Here is a 24141-nt window from a genome sequence, read left to right as displayed (position 1 = left end):
TTCCAGTGCGGCTGTTCCCAGTCACTAATTAATAAATTTTGTACACAAACACGACTCGTTTCGGTAATTGAATCTGATCTTGTGCAGGATTCGTGTAAACTATCGACAACCATACTGCCCCGGATATAGCCAACGTCATTCCCGACGAGCTGGGTGGTGTAACTTGTAAACATACATGCAGTTGCTGCTGCTCCATTTCGTTTTGAATGAATAAATGATAAATAAAACTTTATTAAAACTACCAGTAGACCTTGGTCATTTAAATTTCAACTAATGATCAAAAGGAATCAACGTATACTATTCTTCATGTCGTCATCTTCAGCTGCAAAACGGCTTGCTCTTACCACATACCTACAAAACAGCACCATGCGGCAAAAGGTTCAAAGCCTGCAATGCGGAGACTGCGACACTCTCAGGTGCCACTAGCACCACCCTGGGCCGACCGTGGTCGCTCGGAGCAGGACGCTCGCGCCGCAGCGCCATCCTCTGCGCTGATAAATCATTCATGCAGTCCGTGCCGTCAGCCGATGTGTCGGCACCGACTGACGTCAGGACACTGACAGGACGGGCTGACGACACAGAGCGATGGAGGCACCCGCCACACGGAGTTGTGGGGCCGATAGCTGTCACACCGCGTGGGCTGCTGAGGTGACACCTGTCACTGTGCGGGCTGGTGACAGCTGTCACCGTCCGTGACCTGGGAAGACCCGCGTGTCGCTGTCCGCGCATCACTAGGTGTGTTTACATAGGGTTCCCTTAATCTTCCCCTATTTCTCCCCTATTTTCAGATCGAATTTTAGGCATCATAGCGAACGCGTGTAACGTTGCTATGGGCGCTATTGTTGTTAGAAGCATACAAAGCATCGTTTATGCTGTAAACAACATAAATTGGGCTTATTTAATACTCGAAATTCAACAATTCATATTTTGAAGTATTTTTATCCTGCCCTTCAATTCCCTCTTTAAGCGACAAATAGGGGAGGATTTGGTAGCGTAGCGCCTTTCCAAAAGCTGCTACGCTACCATATCCAGTGGTTCTCAAACTACCAAATCACAAAAGCGGCGTGCTGATTGGCCGGCAGTTCCGAATCGTCCGACTGGTGGTCCCCGACTCGACAAGCGCACGTGCGCCGACTGAGGATTTTTAAGTGGCATTAACGCATAAACGGCAGAAAGTCAAGGCAGAAATTCGACAGGTGCGGTGTTCTGATATTGCCGTTGATGTGATTACACCTACTTGAATAATAGCTCAGCCGTTTAAAGTATGTTAAATGCCAGATAGTTTTCTGATTTTTCTTGCTTTGAGCTTTCATGTGCTATCACTTTTACCTCAGTGTCTAGTCTGGAAGCTATTTGGGAGAGCCCTAAAGGTAACTAAAAATTGCAAACTGCTTCTAGAATGACTTAGTTGCGCCATATTTGTAGTGAAGCGAGGTAAAGGAGACAGAGGATTCCTTTATAAGGGACATTTAAGAGACAAATAGGGGAGGACTAGGGTGACCCGCGTGCTCCGCAACGCGAAAAGGGATATTTTCGATCGGCGGGTGTTCGGTTGTTCTTGTGTCGGTTGGGTTATCTATCCATTTCGGTCGATTGCTTTTTGACGGCTAAACGTTTTGGTTTGTGGAAAAAATATCCACCGCATCGAGGTGCCCGTGTCTGATAAGCATGCTTTCCACTTCAGAATCTGTCAAATGTGCTTTATAATTGAGGTGCGTAGTTTTAAGACAAATGAAAGGCGTAGATAATTTTCGCTAAAAATCGTTTTGCAGAGGTTTAAAACATTTATATTTTTAAGAATACTGTTGCTTGTCATGCAAACGTGATGATTGGATCTTGGAGAGAATTGAATGCTCTTTCCAATGATAGCAATTTCAATTGTCAAACGTATCAGGTTAAGCAGCAAAATCCGTGTATCTTTTTAGTGGCACATTATGGACAAATACCATTTAATTCAGCGATTTTTTCCACATTGTATTTGATCAATTAGCTTTTCACAATTTTTCCATGAGAGGCGGTACATTGCTCTTGGCAATTGACGTTGTTTCAAATCTCTCAGTCTGATGGTCACGGAAAAATAAAATAAAATCCAAAATCCGTTTAAAATGGCACTTTTTGAAATGAAATTGCCCTCACACTTGCACGTGGCGCGTGCCACCCCTGCACCGCACACTATTCGATAGCCCGTTCGATTCTCTACACGATGCTGTTTTCCCCGTGTCGATCAGGCCCATGGTTACCGAGACATTGCACGGGAACCGGACCCGTGTCGGGCAAATTTAGCCATTTTCGCCCGTTTTTGCAAGCCGATTTATACATGTAAAGTCTATGACGCGAATTTGCACTTTTCGGGTACGCGCCACGCGCTCGCTATCGACCCGATCGAGCTGAGACCCCTCAAAGGCACGTTGTCCATCCTTGTTCTATGAGTTGCGCAAACTTCAGCGCGGTAGGTGCAACGGTGTGACCTGTAACCCGCGCTACGTAGCACCATGTCGCGACCTTCGTAATAGACAGAAACTACGCCCTCCTCAAATAGTAATATAGACAAGCGGCTGCGCCACTTGCTTTGCTGCGTGGTAGGAAAAAATTGCGGCACCAGCCAATTTGCTTTCGAATGGTGTTCGTTTCAAATCGATGTGTTGGCTAGAAGCATAGATATGGACGGAAATGTGAAGAGAATGAAAAAAGAGGGGCTTTGTTGGATGAATTTTGGGTGATACGGGGTCAAGACGGGTCAAAGGGTCAGCCCCGGTCACTTTGGGTCAGGCCAGGTCACATAGGTCACCTCTCGTCCGATGGGATCAGCCCGGGCCACTGTTCTACTTTTGCCTCCACCACTACCCCTACCCCTACCCCTACCCCTACCACTACCCCTACCACTACCCCTACCCCTACCCCTACCCTACCACTACCCTTACCACCACCACTACCCCTACCCCTACCACTACATCTACCCCTACCCCTACCACTACCCCTACCACTACCCCTACCACTACCCCTACTACTACCCCTACTACTACCCCTACCACTACCCCTACTACTACTCCTACCACTACCCCTACCCCTACCACTACCCCTACCCCTACCAACACCGCTGGGTCATGTCAGGTCACAGAATAATTCGTGCCATTCCATTGCCCTTACTCGATTTTGTCGGAAATGGCGCTTTGTGGCAAATGTGGCGCATTGCGGCAAATGCGGCGCATCTGTACCTGTTGTTTGAGCATGCACCCTTGCACCAAATTGTACCCTTATCGGGTCATATTTGACAAAACTATGCGATTTGCGGCAAAAATGACGCCCTGAGATAATTGTGGCGCATTGCGGCAAACGCGGTGCATTTGTATACTCGTATCACAAACTGTTGCCATTCAACGAAAATCAACACGTTCTCTCGCCACTTTTCATTCAAATTAATAACTTGCCGATCCGCCAATGCGAGGCACTCGCCGCCGATCGGCATGCATTTAGTCCACAAAGTTTGTCGACCCCGGCTCTCAATGAAGATCTACGAACCGATCAAAATTTCATTGGCGTTCTTCCGGCGCGCCCCACGCGCGAACCGTGCACCCCAGCGAGTCGGAACCTAGAAAAGGCGCTGACCCGTTCTGTCACCTATAAGGTGTGCAAATTTCAACCCCCTACGATATACCGTCTGCCCTGTAGGCCGGCTAAATTGAACCCACTACACGGCGTGGCGGACAGACAAACAAACAAACAGATGGATCCTGTTCAAATAGTAGTATAGACAAGCGGCTGCGCCACTTGCTTTGCTGCGTGGTAGGAAAAAATTGCGGCACCAGCCAATTTGCTTTCGAATGGTGTTTGATTCATGTCGATGTGTCGTCTAGAAGCATAGATATGGACGGAAATGTGAAGAGAATTTAAAAAAGAACTGTTCTGAGGGCATTTTGGGATGAAATTTGGGTGATACGGAGTCAAGACGGGTCAAAGGGATCAGCCCCGGTCACTTTGGGTAAGGCCAGGTCACATAGGTCACCTCTCGTCCGCTGGGATCAGCCCGGGCCACTGTTCTGCTTTTGCCTCCACCACTACCCCTACCCCTACCACTACCCCTACCACTACCCCTACTCCTACCCCTACCACTACTACTACCCATACTCCTACCCCTACCACTACCCCTACCACTACCCCTACCGGCCCTACCACTACCCCTACCACTACCCCTACTACTGCCCCTACTACTACCCCTACCACTACTACTACCCCTACCACTACCCCTACCCCTACTACTACTCCTACCACTACCCCTACCCCTACCCCTACCACTACCCTACCCCTACCACTACCCTACCCCTACCACTACCCTACCCCTACCACTACCCTACCCCTACCACTACCCTACCCCTACCACTACCCCTACCACTACCCCTTCCCCTACCCCTACCCCTATCCCTACCAACACCGCTGGGTCATGCCAGGTCAAAGAATAATTGGATCCATTCAGTACTAAAATATCAGACTTAAAGTGTTCCTAGCCCTGCCCCTATTCGTGCCATTCCATTACGCTTAATCGTATTTGTCGGAAATGGCGCTTTGTGGCATCTGTGGCGCATTGCGACAAACGTGGCGCATTTTCACCCGGCGATTGAGCATGCATCTTGGCACCAAATTGCACCCATATCGGACCATATTTGACAAAACTGTGCGAGTTGCGGCAAAAATGACGCCCTGTGACCAATGTGACGCATTGCGGCAAACGCGGTGCACTTTTATACTTGTATCATAAATTATTCTCATTGAATGAAAATCAACACATTCTCTCGCCACTTTTTATTCAAATTAAAAACTTGCCTATCCGCCAATGCGAGGTACTCGCCGCCGATCGGCATGCATTTAGCTCACAAAGTTTGTCGACCCCGGCTCTCAATGAAGATATAAGAACCGATCAAAATTTCATTGGCGTTCTTCCAGCGCGCCCCACGCGCGAACCGTGCACCCCAGCGAGCCGAAACCTAGAAAAGGCGCTGACCCGCTCTGTCACCTATAAGGTGTGCAAATTTCAACCCCCTACGATATACCGTCTGCCCTGTAGGCCGGCTAAATTGAACCCACTACACGGCGTGGCGGACAGACAAACAAACAAACAGACGGATCCTGTTCAAATAGTAGTATAGACAAGCGGCTGCGCCACTTGCTTTGCTGCGTGGTAGGAAAAAATTGCGGCACCAGCCAATTTGCTTTCGAATGGTGTTCGTTTCAAATCGATGTGTCGTCTAGAAGCATAGATATGGACGGAAATGTGAAGAGAATTAAAAAAAAAAACTGTTCTGAGGGTTTTGTTGGATGAAATTTGGCTGATACGGGGTCTAGAAAGGCCAAGGGAGTCAGCCCCGGTCACTTTGGGTCAGGCCAGGTCACATAGGTCACCTCTCGTCCGATGGGATCAGCCCGGGCCACAATTCTACTTTTGCCTCCACCACTACCCCTACCCCTACCCCTACCCCTACCCCTACCACTACCCCTACCTCTACCACTACACCACTACATCTACCCCTACTACTACCCCTACTACTACCCCTACTACTACCCCTACCACTACCCCTACCACTACCCCTACCCCTACTACTACTCCTACCACTACCCCTACCCTACTACTACTCCTACCACTACCCCTACCCTACTACTACTCCTACCACTACCACTACCCCTACCCCTACCCCTACCACTACACTACCCCTACCACTACCCCTACCACTACCCTACCCCTACCAACACCGCTGGGTCATGTCAGGTCACAGAATAATTGGATCCAATCAGTACTAAAATATCAGACCTAAAGTGTTCTCAGCCATGCCCCTATTCGTGCCATTCCATTACCCTTACTCGATTTTGTCGGAAACGGCGCTTTGTGGCAAATGTTGCGTATTGCGGCAAATGTGGCGCATCTGTACCTGTTGGTTGAGCATGCATCCTGGCACCAAATTGTACCCTTATCGGGCCATATTTGACAAAACTGTGCGATTTGCGGCAAAAATGGCGCCTTGTGACCAATGTGACGCATTGCGGCAGACGCGGTGCGTTTTTATACTTGCATCACAAACTGCTCCCATTGAACGAAAATCAACACATTTTTTCGCCACTTTTCATTCAAATTAATAACTTGCCGATCCGCCAATGCGAGGCACTCGCCGCCGATCGGCATGCATTTAGCTCAGTAAGTTTGTCGACCCCGGCTCTCAATGAAGATCTACGAACCGATCAAAATTTCATTGGCGTTCTTCCAGCGCGCCGCACGCGCGAACCGTGCACCCCAGCGAGCCGAAACCTAGAAAAGGCGCTGACCCGCTCTGTCACCTAGAAGGTGTGCAAATTTCAACCCCCTACGATATACCGTCTGCCCTGTAGGCCGGCTAAATTGAACCCACTACACGGCGTGGCGGACAAACAGACAGACAGATGGATCCTGTTCAAATAGTAATATAGACAAGCGGCTGCGCCACTTGCTTTGCTGCGTGGTAGGAGAAAATTGCGGCACCAGCCAATTTGCTTTCGAATGGTGTTCGTTTCAAATCGATATGTTGGCTAGAAGCATATGTAGATATGGACGGAAATGTGAAGAGAAAAAAGAGCTGTTCTGGGGGCTTTGTTGGATGAAATTTCGCTGATACGGGGTCAAGATGGGCCAAAGGGGTCAGCCCCGGTCACTTTAGGTCAGGCCAGGTCACATAGGTCGCCTCTCGTCCGATCGGATCAGCCCGGGCCACTGTTCTACTTTTGCCTCCACCACTACCCCTACCCCTACCCCTACCACTACTCCTACCTCTACCACTACCCCTACCACTACCCCTACCACTACCCCTACTACTACCCCTACCCCTACCCCTACCACTACATCTACCACTACCACTACCACTACCCCTACCACTACCCCTACTACTACCCCTACTACTACCCCTACCCCTACCCCTACCACTACCCCTACCCCTACCCCTACCCCTACCCCTACCCCCCTACCAACACCGCCGGGTCATGTCAGGTCACAGAATAATTGGATCCAATCAGTACTTAAATATCAGACTTAAAGTGTTCCCAGCCCTGCCCCTATTCGTGCCATTCCATTACGCTTAATCGTATTTGTCGGAAATGGCGCTTTGTGGCATATGTGGCGCATTGCGACAAACGCGGCGCATCTGAACCTGTTGGCTGAGCATGTATCCTGGCAACAAATTGTACCCTTATCGGACCATATTTGACAAAACTGTGCGATTTGCGGCAAAAATGACGCCTTGTCACCAATGTGACGCATTGCGGCAAACACGGTGCATTTTTATACTTGGTCACCTTTCACGGTGCATTTTTATAATCTATACATTATCTCGCCACTTTTCATTCAAATTAAAAACTTGCCCATCCGCCAATGCGAGGCACCCGCCACCGATCGGCATGCATTTAGTCCACAAAGTTTGTCGACCCCGGCTCTCAATGAAGATCTACGAACCGATCAAAATTTCATTGGCGTTCTTCCAGCGCGCCCCACGCGCGAACCGTGCACCCCAGCGAGCCGAAACCTAGAAAAGGCGCTGACCCGCTCTGTCACCTATAAGGTGTGCAACTTTCAACTTCCTACGACATACCGTCTGCCTTGTAGGCGAGGTTAATTGAACCCACTACACGATGTGCGGACACACAGACTCACAGACTCACAGACGGATTCTGTTGGAATAGTAAGTTAGATTAAGGGAACCCTATGTAAACACGGTTACTGTTACCACCCAAACTCGTAACCTGGCAGAGAGCATTTGAATTAATGGGGCGGTTTTTCGTGACGCGTCGTCTCGTAAAGTCGTGATGCACCGTCAAGATGCCTAAGAAACTACTCAGTGGTCTCATATGTTGTCAAATTACATGTTTGCAGTTTTACCAAATCCATCCATCCTTCACGCTACACTAAAAGAAATGCAATCAAACTGAATCTATCGAATTGAAACCTCGTGACCCCTCGGCCCTGACGACCGATGGTGCTACCACTCCATCACCCCTGTGTCCCTGGTGGCGAGACCATCAGCACTGGTGACCGTGGGCCCAGACGGGGGGCTGTCAGAGGTGATAAATACCAACAGAAATAGTCACGATTGTAAAACTAGTATTCTCCTTGTGTCCCCATTCCTAAACACCTCAGTTATCATATCATTAGCATGTGTCAAATTGGTTGACAAATGGATTGGCTCCCACCCACCAATAGAAACTTGAGGAGTCGATGTAGGCTTGTTGTTATGATTAAAAACAAAACATGTGATCTCTTGTGAACGTTTATCATTACGGGATTAGAAATAAGTCATCCTATCGTCTGAGCGCTGTCTTCTGCTCCATTTCAGCTGGTGATCGGGGCCGTTCTTGTGACGATCAGCGCAGAGCTCGACACCGGCCGCACTCAGAAGTTCCACTTCAAGACGGCTACGCACTACCGGAAGGAGTACAAAGGCGAGTCTCTGCCGTGCTAACGGCTCTGCAGACCCCGGATTACGCGGTAGTGCCGCCCGCTCTGTTCACGATGGCGGCTTTCCATTCAACTGGGCACAGATTAGGCAGACTGAAAACATGTTTGTTGGTTGCTTGTTTTTGTGGATTGTAACTGGTCAGATTCGCTGCTAAATCGCGGATTATTTTGAAGGACATGTGGCAACATAATCAGCGTCATGTAATTATGCTACGGTTATTTCATTTTGCATTCGATAAACATTTATTTTGAAGCTAATGTTCAGGCTTATTTTGCGTACGTTCAATTCAGATATTTCCAGCAACTCTCAAACACCCAGTCTCTTTCTCCTTCACTATTTCTCTCCTCTTTTTCTCTATGTGTTCTCCTTCTGTCCGTTAAGCGCTTAAAATGTCTCCTGATAATATATCTGTACGGCGCTGTCCAGCGCTGCTGAATCGACAGCCTACCTATTATACCAACCAAGTGACAGTGACCTTCGACGTGACCACTGCTGGGATGACGCTGCTCTGTCATATATCATCCGTCATCATAGTCCGTCGATCCACTGTGACATACACGCACATACACACATACATACATATGACTCGGTGGCCACAGGAAGCATAGGCGTAGGAACAGGGGGGGCCGGGGGGGCCATGGCCCCCCCACTTTCGGAGGTGGGGGGGCCAGCAATGTTAACTGGCCCCCCCACTTTTTGCTGACTTAAGTGTCTGTCTGTACCTAACCTACCACCCGGTAACTTGACAACTATTCAGTTTGCCCTTTAATGAGGATTCCTTTTTGTTTCTACAGCGTTATTGACCGCAATTTCCTTCACTCAATGAAGGAAACCATATCAGAGACAAGACTGTGAGTCCTGGTGACAGCATTTTGTTGAATACGAGGCGCGGGACAGCGAGCACTAAAAAGGTATAGGCAATACTAAGACAATACTAGCACGGGTCAGGAGAATGCGTATACAAACGACCAACGCTTGACCTTATCTGCTTGGGGTCGGCATAGTTCGTCAAAGGCGTACTAGCTGGGGGCCAGGGTGACCGTGCCTCAGCCTCGGTTCAAACAGGCTGGGGGCCAGCAATGTCTGTTTCTGCCCCTCCCCCTTCCACTTTCAGTGCAGTGGCGGTCGCAGAGGGGGATCAGGGCCATGCCCTTCCCCCTCCAAAGGCTAATCAGGGGACCATCATATCATTTGGCCCCCCCCCAAACAACCAATGGGCCCCCATGGACGTATGGGGCTCTGGCCCTTATTCGATTGTCACGCGACGCAAGAATCCCACGCTAGCTATTAACAGCTCCCAAACCAGTCTTTGAGGGTCCTACACTGATCTCGGAGGGCCCTTCAGTGGCGGTCAAGCGCCCACATTGACCGCTGAGAACCCACATTGACCTCATTTGAGGACCCCTAAACCGGCCTCAAGGGCCCAGCCGGCGTCTGAGGGCCTCACACCGGCCTCTGGTGGCCTCATTTCTGTCTCTGGGGTCCCAAGACTAGCCTTTAGGTGCCTTTGAGGGCCCCGCACTGAATTCTGAAGACCCGATGCCGGCCTCTAAGGGTCCGCATCGGCCTCTGAGGCCCATCTTGGTTTTTGAGGGTCTTCTGCTGGCCTCTGAGGTCCAACACCGGCCCATGCCGGCATTTTAGGGTCCCACACTGACCTCTGAGGGCCCATACTGGCCTGTAAGGACCCACATTATCCTCTGATGGCCCAAGTCGGCATCTTAAGGTCTCATCCTGCCCTTTGCAGGCCCTGTACTGGTCTCTGAGGGCCTTAACCCTCGCCGGCCGAGGGGGGGGGCGGGTGCCGCCCCCCCCATAGGGTTTTTTCGCGATAGCTCCGAACACGCTGGCGATAGAGAGCTGAAACTTGGCATACCTGACCTTTGATCCAAGCCGCATCTTTTGACACCAACCGCATTTTTGGGTCAGGTCAGGTCACTGACCTATGACGTCATAAGTGAACCTCTGCACGGTCTTCAGATGTCGCAACTTCGCAACGCCCTCACTGCCAGAGGAGATGTCACAGGGAAATGAAACTTGCAGGATCTAGTATCCATTATGAGTCCCACAACTTGTATATCTCGGATTTTTCCTAAAGGTCATATGAGGTCAGGTCATTTTCGTGACCTCACCATTATAAGTCAATGGGGAAAAATGAAAACTGCTATTCTGGCGCCGGGAACGATCTCCAACTATCTCAAGCACACAGAATCGTGATTTTATGCACTCCTTGCAAGGTTAGATGCGTCACTTTTGCAATGTTGACCTTGCGTGACGTCATTTATGACGTCATCAAGGTCATATTAGTTTTTCGTCAATAACTCTTGATCAAATTGAGCTAGCGAATCGGAAAAGCCACCAATAGACTCAGGAAGACCTGCCGAATCGAATGATATGCGACATGACCTCTTTCGACCAACTTCGTGACCTGGGGGTGCTGACCTGACCTTGACCTGAGGTCAACACCCCAAGTTAACCTGACCCGGACAAAAAGTATACCATTCGACGCGCCTGAGCGAGACGAACACGATGCTGCCAAAATCGGCGCTCTGCGGCCGTTTTTTGCGAAGTTATTCACCAAAAACTGAACCGTACCTTGGGGCACTTGACCTGACCTCAGAGGTCACCGGTTGACCTAGGACCTTAAAATCGGGTACCAATCTCTGCGTCTCGTAACGGCGCACACGCTCGTTTTTTCCGCGACGCGCTAGCTCTACCAGGGGCGAAACGGCGAGGGGGGGGGTCGTACCCGCCCCCCCCCCCCCTCGGCCGGCGCGTATGTAGAAAACCAATAGGTCCGGCGAGGGTTAACCCTCGCCGGCCGGGGGGGGGGGGGCGGGTGCCGCCCCTCCATAGGCTTTTTTTCGCGATAGCTCCGAACACGCCGGCGATAGAGAGCTGAAGCTTGGCATACCTGACCTTTGAATCAAACGGGATCTTTTGACACCAACCGCATTTTCGGGTCAGATCAGGTCACTGACCCATGTGGTCATAAGTGAACCTCTGCACGGTCTTCAGATGTCGCAACTTCGCAACGCCCTCACTGCCAGAGGCAGTGGCGCAGCCAGGGGGGGGTCAGAGGGTCAGCTGACCCCCCCGAAATTTCTGTCAGGGGCCCGTTCGAGAGAGAGAGAGAGAGAGAGAGAGAGAGAGAGAGAGAGAGAGAGAGAGAGAGAGAGAGAGAGAGAGAGAGAGAGAGAGAGAGAGAGGGAGAGGGAGGGAGGAGAGAGGTCCTAATCTAACCGGACGAGAGAACTGGCCCGGGCCCCCTGGGTGGATGGGCCCGGGCCCCCTGGGTGCATGGGGCCCGGGCCCCCCGTGGATGGGTCCGGACCCTTGGGAGAACGGGCCCCGGGCCCCGGGTGGACGGGGCCCGGACCCCCGGTTGGAAGGGGCCCGGGCCCCCGGGAGAACTGGCTCGGGCCCCTGGGAGAACGGGCCCGGACCCCCTGGGTGGATGGGGCCCGGGCCCCTGTGGATGGGTCCGGCCCCCGGGAGAACGGGCCCCGGGTGGACGGGGCCCGGACCCCCGGTTGGATGGGGCCCCGGCCCCCGGGAGAAAGGGCCCAGGCCTCCCGGAGAACGGGCCCGGGCCCCCGGGAGAACTGGCCCGGGCCCCTGGGAGAACGGGCCCGGGCCCCCTGTGTGGATGGGGCCCGGGCCCCCGTGGATGGGTCCGGGACCCCGGGAGAACGCGCCCCGGATGGACGGGGCCCGGACCCCCCGTTGGATGGGGCCCGGGTCCCCGGGAGAACTGGCTCGGGTCCCTGGGAGAACGGGCCCGGGCCCCCTGGGTGGATGGGGCCCGGGCCCCGTGGATGGGTCCGGGCCCCCGGAAGAACGGGCCCGGGCCCCTGGGAGAACGGGCCCGGGCCCCCTTTGTGGATAGGGCCCGGCCCCCGTGGATGGGTCCGGGGCCCGGGAGAACGGGGCCCGGAATCCCGGTTGGATGGGGCCCGGGCCCCCGTGGATGGGTCCGGGCCTCCCGGAGAACGGGCAAGGGCTCCCGGGAGAACGGGCCCCGGGCCCCGGGTGGACGGGGCCCGGACCCCCGGGTGGCCCCCGGGAGAACTGGGCCCGGGCCCCCGGATTGATGGGACCCGGGTCCCCTGGTAGACGGGGCCCGGAGCCCCGGGTGGACGGGGCCCGGAGCCCAAGGTGAACGTGGCCCGGGCCCCCATATGGATAGGGCCCGCGCCCCCTTGTGGATAGGGCCCGGGTCCGCGGTTGAATGGGGCCCGCTAGGGTGACCCGCTTGCTCCGCAACGCGAATAAGGTGTATTTTCGATCGGTGGGCGTTTGGTTGGTCTTGTGTCCGTGGGCTATGTATCCATTTCGGTCGATTGCTTTTTGACGGCTATGCATTTTGGTTTGGGAAAAAATATCCATCGCATCGAGGTGCTGGTGTCTGATGAGCATGCGTTCTACTATAGAACATGTCATGTGTAGTTTATAACAAAGGCTGACGAAGGTTATTGAAAAATGAAAGCCATCGATGAGTTACTATGTAGAGGTTTGAAACATTTATATTTTTAAGAATACTGCTGCTCGTCATGAAAAAGCGATGGTTGGATTTTGGACAAAATTGAATGCTCTTTCCAACTATGCCATTTTCATTTGTCAAACGTACCAGGTTATGCAGTAAAACCCGTGTAATTAAGTAAGTCATTAACAAATACCATTTTCTCCAGCGATTTGTTCCACCTTGTTTTTGATCAATTAGCTTTTCACAATTTTTCCATGCGAGGCTGTGCATTTCTTTTGCCAACAGGCGTTGTTAGAACCCGCTCCGTCAAACAATCACCCGAAAATAGCATTAAGTCCCAAATCTGTCCGAAACGTCAATTTTCCAGCATAAGTGCCCTCACGGGTGCACGTGGCGCGTGCCATCCCTGCACCGCACACCATTCGATAGCCCGTTCGATTCTCTACACGATACTGTGTTCCCCGTGCCGATCGGACCCACGGTTACCGAGATACTGCACGGGGACCGGACCAGTGTCGGGCAAATTTAGCCATTTTTGCACGATTTTGCAAGCCGATTTATACATGTACTGTAAGGTCTATGACGCGAATTTGCACTTTTTAAGCACGCGCCATGTGCTCGCTATCGATCCGATCGAGCTGAGACCCTCAAAGGCACGTTGCCCATCCTTGATCTATAAATCGTGAAAATTTCAGCGCACTAGGCGCAACGGTCTGGCCTGTACCCTGCGCTAAGTAACACCATGCCGGGACCTTGATAGCAGACAGAATCTACGTCACCACATCACCACACAACAACAAACCCGGCCCAAGGCAATACATGTCCCATATGAGCGCGTTAATCCTCGTCGGCACAGGCCATTCCAGCCATTTTGAGTCCTTCGACGGCACAAGGGGGAGGTTGGTACGACCCCCGCGTTTGGCCCATGATCGAGCTAGAGCTTCGCGGAAAAAAACGAACGTGTTGCCCGTGACGAGAGTAAGCCGATGATACTCAATTTTAAGGTTCTTGGTCATTGGTTGACCTTCCAGGTCAGGTCAATGACCCAAAAATCGGGAAAATCGGGACCTGTTAGAACGTCGTAAAGTGTGGCTGCTATAGGGTTTTTCGGGGTGCTGATCACGAATAGTTATCATGTTAGTTTTGATCACAGATGATGTCTTTATGCATTTAGGTCAGGTCGGGTCAGGTCAGGTCAGGTCAACCAGTAGGGGTCCTGCCGGGTATTTGTAGTACCTACGTGTCAGCCGCCTCTAGCAGCTTCGTAACATGTTACGAAGGCACCAAAACTACTTCGTGAATATTCAAATGGTTGCTAAATTCGAATTCAGTTCCAAAAACTAGCCTAGAAACATGTATATAATTCGAAAAAGTACCGAGGTCATCATAGGTCAATGACCTGACCTGACCTTCAGGTGACCTTGACACCCACTCTAATGCATGGGAGCAGCATCAACTCACATGCTTGAACGCTTGAAACCACGAAAAGACTGCAAACGCGCGGCTGATGCGAGTCGGCATACCGACGCCGAATCGTGATTCTGGCCAAACATGGTCTCAGTAGGTCACAGGTGAAAGGTCATTTGAGTCAGGGTCATGCAATTTCTAGGGTAGGTGTAAAACTGATCAACGCGAGGGTACTGAAAGTGTTGTCGCGATCGGCCACTTTTTACGCGAATTATTCACGAAACCCCTTAGGGGGTTGCATCATACCCTCCCCCTGTGCCGGCGAGGGTTAAAACTTCTTGTGATCGAATTTACGTAGGTAATGAAGAAGGATAAAGGCACAATCTTCTACAGCAGCCAATAGATGACTTAGACAGGTACATGGGACTACTTAAATATTGTCTGATAGAAGCAGGCAACAGCTCCGTTAGCATATATGCTATGCATATTGCGGAAGGGGCACATTTCGGCCTCGAAAGATACGAATTCGTAACTCATAGTAACATATTTCTGTCATGGTCAATTCGCGTAGAAATTGAACACCGGGTGATTACCGAGCTATTGTTCTATCAAAATTTTCCGATTCAAACTCGCTCAGGGTTATCGTATAGGTAAAGGGGGCCCGCTCAGCAGAATGCGTATGAAATAAGGAAAGATTCTGAAAAATGGTTGGGGGCCCGCACACTAGGGGGCCCGCTTTGGAGGCGATGACCCCCCCGAAACCAAATCCTGGCTGCGCCACTGGCCAGAGGAGATTTCACAGGGAAATGAACCTTGGAGGACCTAGTATCCAATAGGAGTCTCTCAACTTGTATAATGTATATCTCGGATTTTTCCTAAAGTTCATATGAGGTCAGGTCATTTTCGTGACCTCACCATTAGGTATAAGTCAATGGGGATAAACTGAAAACTTTTTCTGGCGCCGGGAACGATCGATCTCCAACTATCTCAAGCACACCGAATCGTGATTTCATGCACTCCTTGCAAGGTTCGATGCGTCACTTTTGCAATGTTGACCTTGCGCGACGTCATTTATGAAGTTATAAGGGTCTTATTAGTTTTTCGTCAATAACTAGGTACCGATCAAATTGAGCTAGCGAGTCGGGAAAGCCACCTATGGACTCAAGAAGACCTGCCGAATCGAATGATATGCGACATGACCTCCTTCGACCAATTTCGTGACCTGGGGACGCCGACCTGACCGTGACCCGAGGTCAACACCTTAAGTTTACCTCACCCAAACAAAAAGTATATCATTCGACGCGCCTGAGAGAGGCGAACACGATGCTGGCAAAACCGCGGCTCTGCGGCCATTTTTTTGCGAAGTTATTCACCAAAAACGGAACCGTGCCTTGAGGCACTTGACCTGACCTCAGAGGTCACCGGTTTTTGTTTGTTTTGTTGGGTTAGGCCCTTTCGGTCCAATGAGACCATTTCAGAGCCGGAAGGATGATAGGATATAGGGGGAGACATTGGTCTGGGCAGGCACCCTAGTGAGTCGCCGGGGCTGAGCCCGTCCAGAGGACAGGCCACCCAGCCCCAAGGCACTCACTGCACCCGGCTACGGGGTGCGCTCCCTCGGGAGCAGCGTTGCCGCTCCAAGGGAGCAGCCCGCATGAGATAAAGTTGCCTGTCCAGCCCGGAGGGGGTTGCGGTGTGAAGGAGAAGGATTTCAGTATCCTGAGGATAGAAGCACGGAACGGTGTCAGAGATCACCGGTTGACCTAGGACCATAAAATCGGGTATCGATCTCTGCGTCTCGTAACGGCGCACACGCTCGTTTTACCGCGACGCGCTAGCTCCACCTGGGGCGAAACGGCGAGGGGGGTCGTACCCGCTCCCCGCCCCCTCGGCCAGCGCGTATGTAGAAAACCTATAGGACCGGGCCGTGGAGGGTTAAACTGGCCTCTGAAGGCACAGACCGTCTAAAAGTCCCACACCGGCCTCTGATAAGTGATAGTCAATCAGCCCAGTTGCAGTGGTCGCTGATATAAAACCTCTTAAAAACGTTATAGGCCTGGCTGAGCCTAGCTGGGCCGTTCATGCTGATTTTTATAGGTATATTGAAAAGACTCGCTTTGCACGTTTCACGCTTGCTCGTAATGAAAAAGTTGCTGGATGCCTCTGGAATTTGCATGGGTGCCAACGACTGCGGAGGACAGGGGAACGCGTCCATCAGTTTGAGTTTATGGACGGGAGACTCCCTGAAATTTCAACCAATTTTTTTTCTTTTTTTGTCTCTATTTTTTTTTACCTCTGAGCATGTTTGCGAAAACAAAGTGGCCGAAATCCGAGGAGAAATCGGATTTTGGGGGTAGGTTAGGTTTTGGACCTCTGGGACCCTGGCCCCCCCCCACTTTCGAAAACGTTCCTACGCCTATGACAGGAAGCATGAGAAGTACAACGCCTATGAATTGCCTCATTAACCCGCGCCCTGATGGGGGGGGGGCCATTTTGGCCCCCCCCCCTGTGGTTTTTCTTAAATAGTAAGAAAACGGCGGCGCGCAGCGCCGCCAAATTTTGGGTACCTTACCGGACATCAATTTGACACCTTCACACAAAATTTCAAGTCACAGGTCACCTCAGGTCAGGAGTTATTGAGGTCAAACTGAGGTCATGTTCGAGTAAAAATTAGCAAAAAACATGACATCTTGAAACGCTCACCAATTCTACAGTTCACAAGCAATTTTAAAGTTCTTTATGTGGTTGTGTAGAGAAAAGACGGCGCTACAAAACTGCTATCTCGGATTTTTGAAATTTTTGGATTCTGACCCCCAAAAATCAAAAAAAATGATTTTTTTTAGAAAAACTCAAAAAATTTCCAAAATTTTTTCGAATTTCGAAAAAACCGGAATATATGTGATAGTCCCTGCGCTCTTCGATATACATACCAAATTTTAGATCGATAGCTCTTTTTTTTTGCCAAGTTATAGCGAAAAAACTGTTAAAAATTGATGACGTCAAATTTTTTAACTCAATTTTTAGCAATTCTAGACCTCGTAGCGCAAAACGGAGACCACCATTGAACTCCCCGTGACGAGCTGCATCGAATCAATACCCATTTTATGCAAAAATATCAACTTTGAAATTTGACTTAATTTGACCTGACCTTGACCTGACCTTGACCTGACCTTGACCAAAACGTGACCTAAGCTGGCCCTAAAGTCTGTCTGACCCACATAATCGCATTTGTCATGTAAAATGGACCATAAAACATGTATCACACGACACTTTCATATTGTGACCCCCCAGTGACCTGACCTCTGTGACCTGACCTGGTATCAGTGACCTCAAATAGCAAAATATGTGTTTGAAGAACATTTCCCCATCGATGATTTTCAATGAAATTCATTTTACACGATTTTACAACGCATTTCTTGAAATGCCTGTAAACGGTGAAAATTCGACCTTTGACCTGACCTGTGACGTCATCGGTTTGACCGAGGTCAATGAAATTGGGTCACAAGGTAGTTCCCTGTTGGGGCTATCCAACACCGTTTACCGCTTGTCGCTATGTTGCGTGGTTCTCGAGATCTGAGGGGGGGGCCAAAATGGCCCCCCCCCCATCAGACCGCGTTGCTCGGCAGACCCCATCTGGGCGCGGGTTAAAAGACATGCCTACCAATGTTTATGCTCAGACTCAACCACACACTACTTTACGGATGGAAATGAAATGCAGGCTTTGATATGCCCGAAGCGTGGCCGCTCCATGAGGATGACTTGGTGGCGTTTGTATCATGCTAGACGTGGTTCTCTGTATGCAAGTTAGACAGTTTCTGATCAAAATATGCAGCTTCGCTTTTAGATCGTATCTAATCAAAGAAGCGACATTCTCTTGGCTGTTGCTACGCTGCGTTGTAAGCGGGGGGAGAAGTGATATCTCAGCAATTAAAAGTCGTTCATCTCTCTGCCAATATGCAAAATTGTTCGTAATGATTTTGTAGGAGCGCTCCAAGGTCCTTAGAGAGATGCGACGAGGCTATGTTCACTCGAACGTCACTGCTATAGTGCTATACTCACACCAATGTTGCATCTCAGGGCCGACCTGATTTTATTCAGCACCCGGCTGAACATGCATGTCTACATGCCACATCCACTATCTCGACCTGATCACGACAGACTCATCAATGGGCGGGGCGCGGCGGCCAGTAGCGCGACAAGGCTGGTGTATGCAGTTCAACGGTAGTTGATAAAACGCCACTAACAACAGAGCCGTGCCCAAGCTGAGGTCACCGAGAGGCAACATAGGCCGTGAGTTAGCCGTCCGCGCTGCAACATTCAGTCAGCGTCATTGAGCACTCCGCTGCGGCTGGACGGCATGACGACAGTACAGAGGTCAGTATCAGCTACTGTGAATACATCGCCTCCCTGCGAAACGACCGAGTATGCGCATATTTATTGGTAGTGACAGGTGCATGATCATTGGCACCGGTGGCACAGTTACGTCAGATGCCTAAGATGGTAGCATGTCCAATGTCCATGGTAATTTGGTAATTTGTCTACCCTGAATTAAGTTTTCAGAAGGCATGATCCCGATCGTTCTGCATCTGTCTTTTTCGGCTCTCGCCGGCGGCATATTTATGATAACCTTATACTTAGCTAACAGAACGGTGTAAAGGAACAGGTAAATACATTTTGAATCGATCCAATTATCCAGTTGGCATAACATGCCACCAAATAATACAAATACCAAATATAGATTCATTTGGGTTTCACAGGAAGCGCTAACAGCACTTGATTTTCTAGAGCTACAGAAATTCCTTACAGAGCTGCGCCAGTCTGCCATCCTCCGGCGCAGCATGCACAGCTGCGAGGCCATATTGGGCGGCTCGCTCGCCTCCCCGTCCGCCCTGTCAGCTCACCTCCGAACCATGAGTGGGCTGATGACCGGTCCGCGCTCCGTCCTGCATTAATCGGCGGCGGCCAGCCGACCGGTCGAGGGCACGGAGAGGCGCGAAACATTGCGAAACTGCGCCAATGTCTGAGGGTCACCGCGCCGCCTCCGCAGTCGCGGCCGCCACCTCATCTGTTCTGCATGACATCCCCGGTGACCGACGGACTGGGGCCGAGAACATGACGCTAACTGGACGGCCAATCGTCGTGCTGAGAGGGATTCCCGAGCATGTGACACGGGGCCGCGCTTTGCCACTGCACCGCCCACTGTTTTTCATGGATGTCTGATGGAATGACACATCGATAATGAATTTAGATTAGTCCTTGAATGCGCGGTATGGCGTCAGTCTTTGTGATTGATCAACATAATGCAATTTAATCGAAGATGTACAGCTGAATAATTAGTAAATTATTGGCAGTTACGTACAGACGTTACAAGGAAATTCATGTTAATTGTTGGATTCAAGCGGCACCATCTCACCAGCAAGAAGGTGCCAGACCTTCGAGTCAGCCAATGAAACATTCAGATGGGCACGTGTTGCACGAGGGGCGTCACGATCCGCCGCTGGTCACCCTCGTAAGGAGCATCTTTACCCGCTCAATCACGTCTCGAGTGCATGGCCGGGTCAGACAAACTATGCAGATAGACACACGGGCCTAACGCTATAAATCACACTCGCTTTCGGTGATGATTGCACGGTTCACTATTAATGAAATAACTATGTCAAAACTCAATTAACACGCTTCTCCCCATTGAAATACTCCGAAACATTTCGAGCAGCATGCCAGGAAACCATTCCATCTGATGCAGCCCGCTAAAAGTCTGGTGTTGAACACGCTCTCGAAGATGGTTATAAAGGTCACGACGACTCACTATAACCACAAGCATTTCTCACGGAGGGCCAGTAACTGTTGTGCGCCTCTTCTGTCGCCTGCGGCGTGCCTGTCGGGCCACACCCGTCACCTTTGACCTCGGTGACCTCGGCGGGGTCACGCGGGAGGCAAGGTCGGCAGTGTGCCGTGAGTATGTGCGCTGCAGTGAGGCACCACCCGGAACAGACGCCGCTCGGGAGAACACGGCTCGCTCGTGACCGTCGCGCTGTTGTGTCTGACACCGCCGAAAACAGACGGCTGATTAATGAGCGACGCCGGAGGTCCGCTGAGACACAATGCCGCGGTGGCTGTAGGACTGAGGCTGGCTTGGGCTGTAGGATATTCAGACAGCCACAGGTGTGCAGGACGCAGGTGTGATCGGGACATCGTGGTACGGCAGCGTTAGAATGCAATCCCCCGCAGGCAGTTACAAAATGTGAATATGTAGACAGGTATTCGCATACTTTTAGGTAATCAATACCCAAGATTACTTTACTACTTAATACCCTTCTCAATACCCATCACAATGTTAACTTAGGATTCGGTTTTCCTTTGCGTTCCCTTTCGTATCTACTCACATACAGTCACCTTATGCAGGCAATGCAATGCTGTCATCGCCGCGGTATTTTACGGCACGGGAATACTTTGTCAAGAGATCGGGCTTTATTCCCTGCCCCGATGGTAAGTGCTACTAAATTGAAGAGAACAGCTTCATGGACTTAACAAATGCGAATCGAAACCCCGTCATACAACATAGCAAACGCAACTTAAACTGCGATGCATCTGCATGCACCTCGCCTCCTACACCACCCACCCCACCGAACACAGCCTTGACGTATGAAACATCGCTCACCCTGGCATCATTGCCGCACATGCCCACGCCGCGCCGCGTCTGCCGACCCAGGCGCCGGCGGCGACCCTGTGTGTAATCTGCCGAGCCGCCGATTCGGACTTGTCATGCAGAGCCCGCCGCTGTGTTTCAATGGCGGGTCGCACCGGTCAGACAGACCTCAGACTGCCGTGTTTACGTCCCCGTTCGCACCCGGCCAGATGGCGAAATCCAAGTGCGATCGAGACTCGCATCCATCATCCATCGACAGTATGTACCGGTGCATTGAATTATGCTGTTGGCCAATGACAGAGGCCCACCCACGGCGCGTGAGATATCGGCGATGGAGGCTCCGTCTCAGGGTCAGACGCGCACAGCCGCCGGACAGGATGTGTGCCAATTGCAGCGGTCATTGAGGCTATTAGTGCCACGATGCAGGGATAATGCCGTGTAATTTGCGCGTTCTGCGTTTATTGCGACATCAATCGCAGGTGTGGTGAATCGGCAAATAAGCAGTACCTACATAATTGTTGCATAATTGTTGACGTCTCATAAAAGTATCACTCGTCTGTCTGAATCTGGATGCGAGTGCATGGTGTCGTATTCATGCTTGGAGGCGTCCTTTCCCGGTATACAGGATAGGTCTCCCTTTCCCAGCCACTCAACCAATCACCCTGGAGAGGTTCCGGTATTTCCCTTGGGAGTTTCGTGCCCTCTATGGTGTCTATTATACGGTGTCTTCGGTGGGCTGATCGGCAGCCGGCAGCTCGGACAAAGAAGCACTGAGCAATGATAAGAAATAAGAATGATCTGGCTGTATCCGGTTATAGAGGTTGGATATTTATGCTTTCGCTTGTACTTTCGCTTCATATGCGATTGTTTCGGTGCTAAATATCCAAATACACGTATAGCTTGAAGACCTGGTGAGCCGTTCTTCAGTCCTGCCCATCGACCTCGTGTTACTCATCTGCCGTGACCGATGACCAGGCCGCGACCTTCCCTCTCCATCTCCACTCAGCGCTGTGTTCTGTGAGCTGCATAATCCACTCATCGCCGCGCCTCTCAGGGACGGGTGGCTCATCAGACTCCATGCCTGCGCGGTGATATCTCACACAGGCGCCGGGAACGTGTCAGCATCCAAACGGCTTCCGGTAGACCCGGGGTGCAGTGAGTGGTCGTTAGGCGTCAGGGATCCACGCTTCACGGCGCGCAAGCAGTAATGGTATGCGTGTTCCGTCGCTCAAGGAAACGAAGGATAGATGGATAGAATGACGTGTTTGGGATGTACAGATACGCTCGTTCCTAGCTGAAGGTTATGCGTAAACTCAAACACTTGGCGGGCCAAGTAGCAAGCACTTCGCGTTACGTGCCTACTACGAATTATTACACTGTCTCATTACACATATTGAGACACGAAAGCCGATAGCGAAGTAACTCCATCAGCCGGACTGCATCACGCACAGCCGACACGCCGGCATCTGTAGCTCTGACACGGTGTGACACCTTGACACGGTTCTATGACACGGCCATGGCACCGCCCAGGAGCCTGAGACTGAGTGGCATTTGGTGTCGAGCGCCGCGCAACTAACCGGTCACGGGTCGTTTGTAATGCTTGTGAGTCACTCGTGACTGAGGCTCTGTCCTCTGAACCGACAATGTAAAAGCCTGCAGACTGGAACCACTCTCGAGATGCCAATGCAATATGTTCAGATGATCGATCAGAGATATGGAGACCCTAAGTGATCGGATGTGCTATTTAAATAGGCAACATGATGCTCATGCGTTTCCAACCGGACTGGACAGGTTTTGTTTCATAAAGAACCAGTAAAACGCCTTTTGGGCGACCAACAGAGCGAGCGAGAGGATGGGCCTTGCACGTGCGAAATTGCGAGGGGGTACCTCCAACTAACTTGTGCACTGCACCCTACTAACCGGTCTTTAGCGATGTGCCAAATTTCAGCACAATCGGCCTAGCCGTTCTCGAGATCTGGAAGCGGCACACTGCACGTGCGCACGTGCAAGCGGGGTCCAAACTGACTTTTGCACGGCACCCTACTAACTGGTCCCCAACCGTGTACCAACTTTGAGCGCTATCGGCCCAGCCGTTCTCGAGATCTGGGAGCGCCCCCTGCACGTGCGCACGTGCTGTAGCACCCTAACCTTAACACATGCAGATGAATTATCTGATGGAGACCTAACTGTGTACCGAGTTTCAATTCAATCGGCCCAACCGTTGTGCCGTTATTGAGGTTGCAATTTTGGGGGTTCTTAAAAAATGTCCAACTTTACCACGCGCCACGTGCGGTGGTTGGCAAGAACGCATGGTGGCCATCACACCACAGAACTTTTACGTCCAAGTGACATTCAGTAAAGAAGACCGCTGGTCAATCGGATGTCCCGTTCCTAAGATATTAGCTTTTGAAGAGCGTCCCCACGGCCGGCCGGCCGGCCGGCCGCTCATACTCAGGATTTTCCCTTAATTCAGTATGAGACTCCGCTCGCTTCGCTCGCTCCGTAATAATTCGCTGGGAGTGCATCGGGTTCCTTTCACTAATATTTGAGACTTTATGTTGGCCCATGTCTCAAATGGGTGAATAAAACCAGTAAAACGCCTTTTGGGCGACTAACGGAGCGAGCGAGAGGATGGGCCTTGCACGTGCGAAATTGCGAGGGGGTACCTCCAACTAACTTGTGCACTGCACCCTACTAACCGGTCTTTAGCGATGTGCCAAATTTCAGCGCAATCGGCCTAGCCGTTCTCGAGATCTGGAAGCGGCACACTGCACGTGCGCACGTGCAAGCGGGGTCCAAACTGACTTTTGCACGGCACCCTATACTAACTGGTCCCCAACCGTGTACCAAATTTGAGCGCAATCGGCCCAGCCGTTCTCGAGATCTGGGAGCGCCCCCTGCACGTGCGCACGTGCTGTAGCACCCCAACCTTAACACATGCAGATGAATTATCTGATGGAGACCTAACTGTGTACCGAGTTTCAATTCAATCGGCCCAACCGTTGTGCCGTTATTGAGGTTGCAATTTTGGGGGTTCTTAAGAAATGTCCAACTTTACCACGCGCCACGTGCGGTGGTTGGCAAGAACGCATGGTGGCCATCACACCACAGAACTTTTACGTCCAAGTGACATTCAG

At 51.2% G+C, this 24141-nt stretch overlaps 1 protein-coding gene across 9 annotated transcripts in view; it reads left to right on the top strand.

Moving 5' to 3' along the window:
- LOC122371746 (polycystic kidney disease protein 1-like 3) overlaps positions 1-24141 on the top strand; it is a 44381-nt gene that overhangs the window by 15457 nt on the left and 4783 nt on the right. For 5 of the 9 annotated variants that reach the window (XM_043348396.1, XM_043348395.1, XM_043348394.1 and 2 more), the window contains exon 2: positions 8343-8448. Coding sequence is in view for 4 of the 9 variants with exons in the window: in XM_043348395.1 (XP_043204330.1) it covers positions 8343-8448 (106 nt within the window). In the remaining 5 variants the exon portion in view is untranslated. Of the gene's footprint in view, positions 1-1174; positions 1371-7682; positions 8071-8342; positions 8449-24141 lie in introns of those variants that run through there. The other 4 variants (XM_043348393.1, XM_043348392.1, XM_043348399.1 and 1 more) reach the window with 4 other exon arrangements.

Source organism: Amphibalanus amphitrite, unplaced genomic scaffold (assembly GCF_019059575.1).
Source record: "Amphibalanus amphitrite isolate SeventyFive unplaced genomic scaffold, NRLGWU_Aamphi_draft 001275F_arrow, whole genome shotgun sequence".
In the NCBI taxonomy this organism is placed as follows: domain Eukaryota; kingdom Metazoa; phylum Arthropoda; class Thecostraca; order Balanomorpha; family Balanidae; genus Amphibalanus; species Amphibalanus amphitrite.
Note: the sequence above shows the minus strand (reverse complement) of the source record. Positions and strands in the feature narration are given on the sequence as shown.